Source organism: Thunnus maccoyii, chromosome 2 (genome assembly GCF_910596095.1).
Source record: "Thunnus maccoyii chromosome 2, fThuMac1.1, whole genome shotgun sequence".
Lineage (NCBI taxonomy): Eukaryota > Metazoa > Chordata > Actinopteri > Scombriformes > Scombridae > Thunnus > Thunnus maccoyii.
The window spans coordinates 15,867,538-15,881,332 of NC_056534.1; the positions used below are offsets into that span (position 1 = coordinate 15,867,538).

Below are 13,795 nucleotides of genomic sequence, written 5' to 3' on the forward strand. Positions count from 1 at the left end.
AACAAAAACGAAACGTTCATTTCCCTTCCCCACCCCCAATTTTATACTGCACGCCAAGTCACTGGCTCCCCGTGCTGAAACACACTGGAGTGTCTCCTCCATGGAGGGCTCCATGCCAGCTCCAGTTCCGCACAATGAATTTCTCTTAAAACCACATCTGAGGGGTTCTTTAAAAAGGCCGGCCAAGCCTGGATATGAAATTCCAAATGGAACGGTTTTCTTTTCAATCCTCGCTGCCTCTCCTCTTTCGCTCTCCCTGAAAAATATGAATAGAAAGATCCTAAGCCTATTATTTCTCCTATACAATAAAAGGGACCTCCAATATGGCCGCCCTCCATTGCGACATCACTGCTTCTGCTGCTACTGCTGAGGTCGTTTTTTTAGAATGAGGATGGCAGTGAGAGGGGATCAGATTGCTGTGACATGTCATGACCCTAACGGTTGCGGTCAGTTGAGTGTCTCCAACTACTTCCTCCAGGAAATTGGTAAAAGGGTGTCGTGCCTTTTCGTGTGTGAAGCTGCCAAGAGCTGCAAGCCAACAAGTCTCCACCTGGAAGAATTAAAATGGAGGCTCCATGGTATCTGTTAGCACGTAATGGCCATTACTTTGAAGAGAAACAGTCAAAACATGTGAGGATTTTGCTTCACCTTGATATATATATATATATATATATTTCTTTTAGAGTGATATCCTTTTCTTCCCAAAGTAAACCATGGGTAGTTAGGGCATGCAGCTTGTGTAAATGTGCACCCAAATAGCCATAAATTCTGTATTGGTCACAGAGGCCATCAGGTTTTTGCCTGGTGGATTTTGCCATAATAGAGGCAGTTTATTTGCCACAATGGAGGCAGTTTATTAAGAAGTTGAGGAAAAACAGGATTTGACAGCTGCAACTGGGGAAAAAGCACAAAAGAGGGCTTCTCTTCTATGGCAGAAGCCTCTAGCTTTCATGGATGCCAAAGAGTCAATTGCCATTTTTTTTGGCTGTATCTTAGTTTATATATGTGTGAACATGTACGAGTGACTAACTTTTGTTTCCACTCACTTTTTTCTTTCTTTTCTCTCCGCTACAAGTTGGAGAAGACTTCCAGCTAAAATGATAATCCTGCAGGTTCTTATCTCATTCCCACAGGATAACAAATGGGAGTGGAGAGGCGTAAAATAATATGGGCGAGAATGCTATCATTTTGCCCCTGGTGTAGGCATGTCCCAGCCTCCTCGGTCGTGGTGAGCCCTCCTTAAGGGTTAGCAGCCCTGCTAATAAGCCCTCCCCTCTGGAGGATGAGGTCTGACACTCCCACACTAACAGATTATCCCGTCACCTTTGACTCTTGCTGACCTGGGTCAAACAACCTCACTCACCTGGGCTAGTGTTAAAATCCTCTGCACCATGGCCTAATTAGTTTTAAGGCAGGATTTGTCTTGTTTTTGCTGAAACAGGCGGCGTGGACAATGTGGAGTAGCGGGTAAGAAACTTGTGGTAGATGATGGCATATGAGGCACATATAAAGAGAAGAACTGGGCAAGAAATTGGCCCTGGGAGATGAGATTCTCAGCCTGATAATGAGTCTGATGTGGATGATGCTTCATGTGGTCGAGGAAATCTTTGGACACACACACACTCCACACATAGTGCACTTTGTGTTCCCAGCTAGGACATTCCCAGAAGGTGGGGAGAGTGAGGGGAGGGGGGGGTCTTAAGTTGAGTGTGGTGCCAGTCCGTGAGAGGTTCGGGGAAATGCAGACATTCCAGTCACCCCTGTGTCCGAGGGGTTTTGTGTATATGTGTGTGTGTATGTGTGGTGGGAGTGTGTTAGGAGGGGCAGCAATCACGACTTAGCACTGCAGGAATGTCACCTTGGCACACACGTCAACAAAGTGAGAGTTAATAAAGAATGTTCCCTTGATTATATCGTCTCTTCAGTGTTTTATGCTCTTACTAAATTTAGATGAGTGTCTTCAACAACATTATTAATCAGGCGACTGTTCCCATGAGAGCATCTGATTACAATTTCACAAAACTCTTTGATTCAAAGCTCGTGAGAGCCGCTCGGTGTAAGACGTGTCTCGCCCAACATTGCACTGATGTCTCTCCGATTAGCCATATATCCTGTGGAGGTGATATTTTGACTCCAGCTCAGCTCTGGGCTCAGATTGTGAATAGTAGATTTAGCATGGCTAAGCATTACCATGTGTTCATTGCTGCTGAAGCATGTAAGCGCTGTTGGCTGGGGGTTGGGGCCAGGGTTTTTTGGGCCTGGCTCAGTCTATTTTAGTTGTCAGGAGGCAGGTCTCTTGAGTCAGCCGGGGATGGGGGGCCTGTGGCCAGGCCACTGTTGACATGATTACCCCTGCATTAAATACCGCTGCAGACATCTGTCTCACTCGCGCTCTTTCTTCATAGCCAACCCCCCTTCTCCTCCTCCTCCATCCCTCATCTCTCCTTCCCCCGGCTCTTGCTCTGTAATGAACTCCCCTTATTCACCAGCTAATGACTGCCTTTGATCTCCCGCCTAAGACCTCTACTCTGACTCTACCCTGCGAGTCTCTCTTTTCTCTCCCTTCTCTTTGCTCTATTGCTCGCTCGCTCCTATTCGCTCCTGCTCTGTTTGCGTCGTTCTCTCTTTCACTGTCTCAAACATGCTCATGCACCTCTTTGACTTGTTTTTCCTCCTTTTTCTTCTGGGAATGGGGTTTTTCAATCCTGCTGACCTAGACATAACAATGTTTTAAGGTGCTGGGCTCAGACTAATAGAAGAAATATTTTTTCATTACTTTTTTTTCTTGACCATACTATTAAGCTTCACCCGCAACCGACCACCCGTACAGTATGTGCCGTACCAGTCCCCTGATCATGTGACAACGAGAAGGAGGAATATTGCACATGGAATAAAGCAGTGGAATGTCATGTATAATGTCATCATTCTCTCATATTGTTCTTAATATCTCCCTTTTTTTTTATTTTTCTCTGCAGTCCAACAAAGTTCCCGTGGTGCAGCCGTCCCATGCAGTCCACCCACTCACTCCGCTGATCACGTACAGTGACGAGCACTTCGCTCCGGGATCCCATTCTGGCCATCACCCCCAGGATGCCAACAACAAACAAGGTAGAGACTAAGCAAAGACAGCCACACATGACACAACACTAACAGCTTGTACACCAGGTGTGTGGCAGCTCAGTGAATCACAAACAATAATAAGTGATATTTCATTACTGTGATGTTCTCAAAAATATGGAAAGACGTGGGCCGTCCATAGTTTGACATCCCTATCTCACTAATATCACTTATTACAAACATTAATAAGTGAAATTTTTCTCATTATTCACTGAGAGCTGTAATGTTTTCATTCTGTGTGTACTAACAGACCTTGATCGATGTTCTTGTCATCCTTTTGCTTAACAGAATCAAAATAGTGATAATATTTTCATATTGGGCAACAGTACCTTCCTGTTTTTCCCATCTGAGCCCAGTTAAGTGAGCAAGAGAAAGACGACTAATTGCAACAAACATAAATAACATAATTTGTGATGGGAGATAGTTTTTGCATCATTCCCACTTCCAGCTTGATTTAATTTCATTGGCAACTTAACTGAAAGTCAGAAACCAGTGACACTGCTGCATGAAAAGTTAAATTGATATCATTCTGTTCTGGACTTGTAATGGAGACTTACCAGTACCAGATTTTGTCAGTATGAATTGTTGTTATTTGACCTGGCAATGAAAAGGTTTTACATTGCCTAAAGAAAGGGGGTTAAACTGCATTCTTACAGCTTCCTATTGCTTTATGCTTAAGTGATTTTGTTCAAAATATTGCAATAATGCTGAACGGGTGAACTCAGTAAAACTAAACCCATACCTGAGTGTATTATTGCACCCCTATCTGCAAACACAGTATCACAAACCAAAATGTGTCACAGCAAAGTCATCCTTCCTATCTGCTCTAAACATGAACTCATTTGAAGCAGCCTGTGGGACGGCGCGCTGTGTTCTGCCCTCTCCCTCTGCACTCTTTGCCTCTCACTAACAACATCAAGCTACGGCTCTGACAGCTGCAGAGGAGCTCTTCAGCAGTTTGGACGAGCTCCTCAGCCCCGCACAGCTGGAGACTTTGGCAGCTCCTCACGAATACGAAAAGACGTGGGCCCTCCGTAGTTTTGTCCCACACCTTTTCTCTTCTCCTGGCTTTCTTCTCCTACAGCTGCCAGTTTGAAAAGCAGGAGAGGGATCAGACAGGATGTAGGCGATGATGAAGATGATGATGAGGCTGGGAGGTTCTGAGGGACTGGCTATAAATAACAATGTAGAACTGAAGAACAAGAGCACACAGCGTAGTGAGATGAAGGGAGTCAGACATTTAAAGAAACTGTGCTCCACATATGTCAGAGGAATCATGCATCAGACACTTTTTTTTTGTTGGATATTTTTCTAATGAAAGCAGGAAAGAACTGTGTTGACACGGAATCGAGCAATTAACGCATACGATTTGTCGTCATGTAGAACGATTTATGAAGTAATGTGCTCCATTTTTACTGTTCACGTTGGTCTTGCTGGTGCGTAGAGATCCACTAAGTTTCTGACAAACTGAAGAACAGAAAGCGCCCCTGGAGGTCTTTTTCTTGCTGTATTTGATCTTTGCACTCACAGCCCAACAGAAATCCATGTCCAAGCGATCCGGTTGCAGAATTAGCTGCAAATGATTTCCCTAGGCATATTCATGTGTGTGTATACCAGTCGAGCTAAGCTGAAGATGCTTAAAATTAAATCTCTCTTATTCTCTTTCGTGCTGTCCCTCTCTCTCCGTCTCTCTCCGTCTCTCTCTCTCTCTCTCTCGCATCGACCAATTGCTGCTCTGCCTTCCTTAGTGGGCTCAGACTTTGATCTGCTCGTTAATTATGAAAAACAATCATGGATTTTCTCATTATGAGCTCTAATATGCACAGGGCCGCAACGCAGGATGGAAGGTCGAGCATGGGGCCTTTTTATATTTAAACCTTATTGTACTTTGTTTAAAAAAAAAAAAAAAAAATAGAAATATAACATGGGAACGCCGATTTGAATAAAGATCATTTCCAGGTTTTACAATGCGAATCATGTTAGTGTTGCTTGTTTTGAGAGGAAATGCCAGTGTGAAGCGTTGTTGGGTGTCAACGGCAACGTGTGAATGGGGGGGGGAGTGAGTAATTAGCCACCTTAAGGGTGTGAGTGACAAGGTTAACATGTTGGGGCTCCCTCCTCCTCCCTCGCCGCCTCACCCCTTGCCTCCTTCCCTTCTGCCCTCGGGAGAGCCCTGAGGAGTGTGAGGTGGTGGATTAGTGGGCAGGGGGTAGTGCTATGCGCGCTATGAATCCAGCGTTGCAACATTGGCTTTGCAGATATAAGCCCCCTGCTCGTCCTGCCTCTCCGAGGAGGGAGGCCCCTTCAGACCACAGCCTGGAGAGAGAAAGAGGAAGAGAAAAGATAGAGGCAAGGAGAAAAGGCTGGCTCCAGCAGGGATTAGAGGATGCTGCTAATCTGGAGGCATTTGCCCTCTTTACTTTGTGTGTGTGTGTGTGTCTGTGTGTGTGTGTGTGTGTGTGTGGAAGCACACGTGTAGGCACATTCCACTTGTCCATGTATGAACAGTATTTCCTGATATTCTGATTTCTGTAGTCTCTCAGTCATGTCTTTGACTTCATTTAAAATCCAATAGATGTTAGACAATAAAACATGAGTCATTGCAGATTTTGTTAAATTTTACCCGCCCTGTTCTTGCTAAGTCTTCTTACAAAAAGAGACCTCTCGACCTTGAAACCCAGTAGGAGCAGGCGAGCTGGAGATGGAGGAGCTTAGTACTGAAGATCCACCGACAGTTAGTCCAAGTCAATCCCGTGTCTACAGGGAGAGCTGCAGCCTCTGCCACAAAGAGGGAAGCCTCAATTAACCAGCTTAAAGGCACTGAAACACACTGGAAAGGACTTTAGCAAAGCGGGGAAAATATGATCCTTTTCTACTGGTTGATAATATGAGGTCAAGAGGCATGTTGAAGCCCTGTGAACTATCCTTGACTTGTAGTAAGAAAGAGTAATAGGTTTTTAAAACACTTCTTCTTAACCAACCACAGCTCACGATCTTCTGGAGTTTGCTCAGTTGCCATGGAACGAAAGTCTAGAAAAAGCTAGTAAGTATTTTGTCAAACTACTGTTTCTGAAATCAAGAGTAAACTTTCACAAATTGTTGTTGACCATGTGATGATGGGATGTTCTGATCCAACTTTGCTCTCCTGATGTAGACTCCTACACAGTACTATACAATGCCAGTGCTAGTTCTTCCCCAAAATTAAAAAACTGTTTATAGCACTGCTGTGAACTCATTGGAATCATTCTTATGTAAGGTAACATGAAGGCCGGGAGTGTTGTGGCTCAAAATGACAGAATGAATTTAACTGATAATGGAAACAATTTGAATACTATAATGACATCAATAAAGAAACAAATTAATGTGGATCAGTCACGTAATGGCTGATACCTGATCAGAACTAGAGCTGATCCTTATCCGGCTTATCGGATCAGTGCATCTTTAATTTTCTAGTGCTGAGAACAGTTTGAACATTTTGGAGACTTGTGTCAATAGCGATACCTGAGTTCCTGCACCAAAATCAAAACAATGCTTTTTTAAAAACTACTGTGAGGAATATAAACACGCATTTCCCCCTAAACTTTTTTTTTTAATTAAAAAAAAAAAGACAAACTTTTCAAACACAGCATTGTTTAATTTCCTCTTAACACAATCAGCTGTAAAGGAATGTTGTAAAACTGGCAAATTTATCACTTCAGGAAATCAGAAAATATCTGATTATAGATTATGTAAAGAAGACCTTTTGGCGTTTTGATACTCAAGGCTTACAGGCACATTTTGGTTTGTACTCTAAAAGTATTGAGGCTCATTAGCCAGCCCTGTTGTTTCCGATATATATGCAGCCCGTGGATCTAACAATTATGTTCCATTGTTGTTTGTCTAGGAATGCCGAGGCATCATCCCGGACCAGACATGACCAACTTCTACTCCCTGTCTCCTGGAGGAGTGGGACAGATCACGCCACCGCTCGGATGGTGAGTCACAGACAGACGAAAGCAAAAGCAAGAACAGTTGATTCATGTAAACAAGGTGCAATTACTGCCCCGTCTCTTCATATCAGATGTACACTGACACTGCACTAGCTTTGTGTGCCGAACAGAGGAATGCTGGCCTGCAGCAGCAGCAGCAGCAGCAGCAGCAGCAGCAGCAGCAGCAGCAGCAGCAGCAGCAGCAGCAGCAGCCGACACAGGGAGGTCTGCCTCTGGCTGTTCCTGCTGTGCTGCTGTGGCTTCAGCCACACCGCTCCTCTGTGTGCTCAGCACATGTCAAACACATCACAGCGTACGTGCCCTTGCATAACCATATGGCTGCTTTACCCCCATCAAAGCTTTCTGGAAGCACTTCTGTCTCTGAGGTTCTCTTCATGGTTGTGAAACACTTTTTTAGTAACTTTTTTCCTCTTTTCTTTCCACCTTTTTCTTTGCATCCTTGTCACTTGCATTTCTTTTACTTTTTCATTTTTTCAACATACCTTATCCTCTTTGTTTCTTCTTCACTATCTCTTTCTCTGTCAGTGTGATGTTTGTAAAGACAGGGCTTCAGGCACACACTGAGTGAAGCCAGATGGAAGGTGCAGGATTGGTGTCTTCATGCCCTCCCTCTCAGAACCCCTTAAATTTAAATAACTGCTATACATTATCCCATTTTTTTTTTTTTTGATTTAGGAAACTTTCCCAAACTTGACATCAGCCACTTTCCTGCTTTTCTACTCAGAGGAAATGATGGATCTTTTGTGATAGTTTGTGCCTTGCAACAAGTCCCCGGAACTGAAGGAGCAGAGAGTTTGCAGTACTGAACATGAATCTCATAACAAACATTTTTAAAAATCAGCAAAATGTTGATTGAAATGCACAACCACAACATGTTGAAGCCGATGTTGAAACAAATAAAACAAACTTAACAAATGGACTGATGACAAGACACAAGCTCTATTTATTATTCCAGAGGTGGAGTTTCAGCGGAGACGGTGACCAGAAATTAACAGCATGTCTAAAGAGCTTCTCTTGTTTAGCTGAACTGAAAGCAACTCAAATTGAAACCGTATTTTTAAAAATACTTACGCCCACAATAAGTTTTTCTGTCACTTCATCTTCATTGTTCTTGAGGTGCAGTGAGAAAACAAACACATCATTTTGTATTACTGAACATATTAGTCACCACAGTTCCATGGGTCTTTGGATACACAATGACGTGTGGAAAAAAAAAACATGTAATCCCCACTCCCCCAATCAACATTTTAAAGGACCAGTGTGTAAGATATGGTGGCATCTAGAGGTGACTGAATCCCCCTCCCCCTCCTACTCTCCTTCAAAGTGTGTAGGAGAACCAATAGTGGCCGTGAAACTTGCGGAAAAATGCGAAAGGCCCCCTCTAGAGCCACTATTTTGTTTGTCCCTTCTGGGCTGCTGTAGAAACATGGCGGTGCACCATGGCGGCCTCCGTGGAAGAGGACCCGCTCCCTATGTAGATATAAAGGGCTCATTTTAAGGTAATGAAAACACAGCAATTCTTATTTTCATAGGATTATACACTAATTAAAACATACTTATCAATATCATATTCCATTCCTGCCAAGTCCATTCCGCTAGATGCCACTAAACTCTACACACTGCACCTTTTAAATTTTACAGTGTTTTGTGATGGTTTGTGGTGATATTCATGTGGTCTCGTTAACTGTATCCAGCATAATACTGTGAGGAAGAGATTGATGAAATCAGTGCTTTTAAAAAAAGACCCAGAGCTAAACGAACGGGAACACATGAGGAACCACAGTCAATGACGATATCCCTACAGTAGCATCATCTTTATCATGAATATTATATAGAGCAAACTTATTTCTAAATATTATCTTTTTAACATCCAACATCAAGCAAATATGGATGGATTTTTTTCTGTGTGTGTGTGTATACACTGTTGTAAGCATCTGATGATTTTTATCCTCACTGGGGGACCTGTAACATGCTGCTGACCTCTTTCATCCTCCAAATCAAAAGTATACGTTGTCTGCTGTTGTTTCAGGTTCTCACACCACATGGTGCCAGGACCCCCAGGTCCTCACGCCACAGGAATCCCCCACCCGGCCATCGTCAACCCCCAGGTCAAACACGAGCCTCTGCATGAAACAGACATCATGCACATGTGAGTCCTAGAAACACAAAATACCCTTCTCAAACACTCTTTCACACTTTTTAAGGCTTAAAAAAAAGTGCTCTCAAGCCTCACTCCTCCGTGTGCAGTATTCTGAGACGACATACTTCCAGGTATTTGTGCGCTCCTCCACTACAGTAGGCCATTGCTGAACAAACCCTCTGTCAGAGCCTTGTTCTCATTCCCTTGATGTGAGCAGATAAGCAGCGAGGGCCGTGCTCTACTGATAACAGGCCTATGCTTCATTTGGCCTCAGGGATCACAACACACTTAGCCAGCAACAGATACAGGTCCTAGATTAGTGGTCAGATGAACTGAATTCACATCCCCACTGTGTGCAGTGGGAAGTGCTGTGAGCGCCCTGAAGTGGTTATCACTGATATTTCCATTATTCATGGCCATCCTTGTACCAAGACTGTATTAGTATCAAAAAGGTTATTAGAAAGTAAGTTGAGAGTGGGAGCAGACTGTCTTTCAGTGTGTGACTTTGAGCATTTGGTTTTAAGCGATTGCCAATGTGCTGTGGACAAGAAGGTTTGGTTGCCATTACTGGTGAAGTAATCTCTCCGCATGATGGGCTGCAACTGTACAACTGCACATGATTAAAGAGGCAGGGGCCCGTGGCGTGGCAACCCCTCTCACGCTGCCTCACCATTGGCTGAAAGCAACCAGACCCTCGCTGCTTTTGTCGCCATTGCGGCACCACAGTTTCCCTCCTCCGTTGCTTTTTATCCTCTCATTTCTCAACTATTCGAGATCCAACTATTTTGTTCCTTCTACTACTTCTTTACCTCCGCCCGTGTTGTTTTTTTTTTGTTGTTCCTACAGGAAACCCCAGCATGAACAGAGAAAGGAGCAGGAGCCCAAAAGACCGCACATCAAGAAGCCGCTAAACGCCTTCATGCTCTACATGAAAGAGATGCGTGCCAACGTGGTCGCCGAGTGCACGCTGAAGGAGAGCGCTGCCATCAACCAGATCCTGGGACGAAGGGTAGGTCACATAGTCGGTGTACCCTGATACACCAGCCTCCTTCTCGCTGTAGCTTATGTTTATTGATTGAGTAAAATCACCAAGAGATCACAGTCCAAACCATGGCTCTAAACAGGCTGCATGCACCGCGTTCATGCCCAATTAGTTTAAAAAGTACAAAGATTCCTCTCTCCATTAACATGCAGTCTTTTATGAACTAGTTGTGATTATTGTCATAATGATTGCCCCAGCCAATTACTTCCCTCTCAGCGCCACAGATACAGAATGCCTATCTAACTGACATTTAATCAAATTGGCTTTAATAAAATATGCCTGGATAATGGCACAGTTGGAAATGACAAAATTTGTTCCTTTTGAGGATTGGGAAAAGAGTGGAACCACAGAGCCATGTTAAAAGCCTTAACGAATAGGCCTGGCGGTTGAGGCAGCCAGCCACAGCAAAGCCTAGTTTGTGGCCTGCATAGGGTAATTGCTCGCTGACATAGTTTGAATAAAAAGCGCTGCTAAATTGGAACCAGTGTTTTGATATGAAATCAAAGTTTTTTTCCTTCTCTTTTACTCCTTCTCGCTGACTCTTGTGTATGTTAATCTCTTCATCATGTTTCCCACTTCTTCTTTGTCTCTCTTTTATCCCCCCTCTTTTTTTTTTCTACACCAAACGTTTGGAAGTTGAAAAGGAATTTTTTTTTTTTCCTTTTTTTACCAAAACACCAGCACACTTTTCTATGCAGGGAACATGCAAGTGCATGCCAGTAATTGACTGTATGCTATTTTTTCCCTAATCTCCTTTGTACTGAAACAGTGGCATGCTTTATCTCGGGAAGAGCAAGCTAAGTATTATGAGTTAGCCCGCAAGGAACGGCAGCTCCACATGCAGCTCTACCCAGGCTGGTCCGCTCGAGACAATTATGTAAGTATCAACAGAACAGATTTGCAGAGGTGCGCGTGCGTGTGTGTATGTTGGTTTATGTTGTTTGTTTATGTCAGCGTTGCATGACTTGTTCTTTAAATGGCACACAATGACACACACACTAATTCACACCAGTCCCCTCTATGCTAATGGTGTCCATTTGTGGCCCCTTTGTTTCAGCCTAATGTGTAATTCATAACACCGTGATTCACTGTTACATTACCATCCACACTAAAATGGATTGTAGAATCATGGACATTATTGTTGCCACAGTGAGTGAAAATTGCCTGGTAATGGTTATGCTAGTCTTTGATGTTCCATATCAGCATGGAGCTCTGGATGTAAAAAAAAAAAAGCGCAACTGTTAGACTGAGTTGAGGAGGCTGCATCAGACATTGAACATTCAGCAGCAGCAACCTTTGCTCTTACAGCTGCCCATTTTGTTTGTGAATGTGGGAGGTTCAGCTGGATTTTTATGATGCAGTCTGTTTTTGGTGTGTATCAGTGTGTATGCGTGCATGTGTGCTTGCTTGTATGTGGTTGGAAGTTGTCAGATCTGTCTCTGAGAATGTGGTGTGTATGAATTTGTGAGAGAGAGAGCACCAGCCTTTATTAAAAGTGTGGCTCCGGCACTCACATTCACTCCACCACCAAAGTGCTTTGTGGTGTTTATCTGCCTCCCCTCGGACACCGACAGCATCCCTCCTCCTTCTGCCTCCACAGCTCCACTGCCAAAATGCCTCGCTGAGGGGGAGACAGTTTCACAGCTCTGCTCCCACTGAAGCACGGAACAGTTAAAGATACACAACATCAGCTAGTGACAGTTAGCCCAGCTCCCATTTAATTTCCAGCTTTGTTAGTACAAACATATTTGACGGGTAGGAAGGGGGAAAAAAAAGTAGAGGAACTGCTTTCTGCTTGGCATACCGAAAAGATAAAGGGAAACGATATGTTTAACGCAAAACACTTCTCCCAAGTAAATTTTGTGTCTCCGTGAGCTGTTCTGTGACCCCTCCCACAAACAAAATCTTTAGCTATATAAAGGCAGCACATCATGCCCGGAAACACCCAAAATAGGTAACACACTGGCATGGAGAGCGTGTAGCATTCATAGTTTTGCTGTGTACCCCCTCTCTCATCCTTTCTCTCACCCACTCTCACTTAGTCTCTCTTCTTCCCTGTCTGCCGCAGCAGTAGAAGGCAGATTAGCTCATGAATAAGTGGATTAGCAGACTTTGCAGCAGGAAACCAAAGTGCTGCTCATATTTGACTAGAACGACTCTACGCTGCTATCTGTATCTATAGTCTCCCCCCTGGGGATTTAGCATAAGCTATAAATCCTTACACACTCCCACCACCTCGCTGGAAAAAAAAAAAAGTGGCGCTCTTCACAGTCGTTGAGCTAGTCTAGCCTAATTACATTGAGCACTTTTAATTGCACTTCATGTTAATGTTTGTCACTAGAGGGACTTCAAAGGTAGTAGTGGTTGGAGAGGAAATCTGACACAGACTGGTCACAACAGAAGGACAAGCTACCTCTGTGCAGTTGGGATGGCCATAACTCCAAAAATGATAGAAACAGAGATACTTAAAAGCACTTGAGAGCAGGAACAGCACACTTACAACAGATCAGGCTCTAGAGAAGTCCCATCCCTCTCAGCGTGGCGGTTTGCGGTGGACTCCGGAGTCCGGGGGATGCTGGTTGGATGCCCAGCAGGGGATGAGTGAACATGGCAGTCAGCAGCAGGATATCAGAGTGGTCTAGTGAGCGTGAGTGCTGGAGCCACACTTTATGTGTTCCTCTGTATATTTTTTAGGGAAAGAAGAAGAAGCGGAAGAGGGAGAAGATGCAGGAAACGGCCACAGGTAAGCGCCAGTCCTTCCAGTTCCTTCTCTTTTTATTTATTTATTTATTTTTTTTTGTCTGTCGCATCCTGAGGTTGTGAGTGTACCATCTTTCCATAGAATACACTTTTACAGTTTGCTGCTGCATTTCTACTGACACACACTCTGTAAAGCTCTAAAAAAACCAACTAATCTTTCAGTAGACAGAGGGAAACATCTACAAAACTAACAACAAGTAGAGACAGACACTAACCAAACCTACTATTACCTACTATCTCCATTCTGCCCTCAGTAGACCGGCTTGCTTATTTCTTTGCAGACAGTATATTCAGAGTCATTCATTTAGTTTTCCTAGCGACTTTCCTTGTATACATCCCCCCCCCCCCCATCTGTTTGTCCCCTGCCTCTCTGTCATCCCCGTCTTCACATATTACACCTACTTTGGGATTAGTCTGTCCATTCTATACAACTACTTACCGACTCTGGGCTTTGCACTATTTGTTTGCCTGCTGCACTACAGTATGTCTTTCTGCTGACCTTGTTTAGCTGCGCTTTTGAGCCTCCTCTCAGCAACTCTAACTCTAATCCATTGAGAATTACATCTTAAGTAAAATGTCAGTATTTTTTTTGGGTCTGTACACTGTGTAGGCCAAATGGACGGCTAAGATCTATGCCGCCCAGACACCTCCAATTTTTTTTTTTAAAAAGATGCAATTTTCTGCAGGTACAGGCCAGAGAATGAAAACGGCGTACATCTGAGAAAATGGTAAGACAAACCCCTCTAT

At 43.8% G+C, this 13,795-nt stretch overlaps 1 protein-coding gene across 11 annotated transcripts in view; it reads left to right on the forward strand.

Annotated features, from left to right (window-relative positions):
* Window positions 1-13,795, forward strand: part of lef1 (lymphoid enhancer-binding factor 1) — a 110,765-nt gene that overhangs the window by 87,371 nt on the left and 9,599 nt on the right. For 6 of the 11 annotated variants that reach the window (XM_042394934.1, XM_042394918.1, XM_042394909.1 and 3 more), the window contains 8 exons: window positions 2,976-3,108; window positions 6,104-6,160; window positions 7,001-7,091; window positions 9,136-9,255; window positions 10,084-10,255; window positions 11,058-11,165; window positions 12,983-13,031; window positions 13,735-13,776. In XM_042394934.1, coding sequence (XP_042250868.1) covers window positions 2,976-3,108; window positions 6,104-6,160; window positions 7,001-7,091; window positions 9,136-9,255; window positions 10,084-10,255; window positions 11,058-11,165; window positions 12,983-13,031; window positions 13,735-13,769 — 765 coding nt within the window. In that variant the 3' untranslated portion in view covers window positions 13,770-13,776. The remainder of the gene's footprint in view (window positions 1-2,975; window positions 3,109-6,103; window positions 6,161-7,000; window positions 7,092-9,135; window positions 9,256-10,083; window positions 10,256-11,057; window positions 11,166-12,982; window positions 13,032-13,734; window positions 13,777-13,795) is intronic. The other 5 variants (XM_042394871.1, XM_042394889.1, XM_042394879.1 and 2 more) reach the window with 5 other exon arrangements.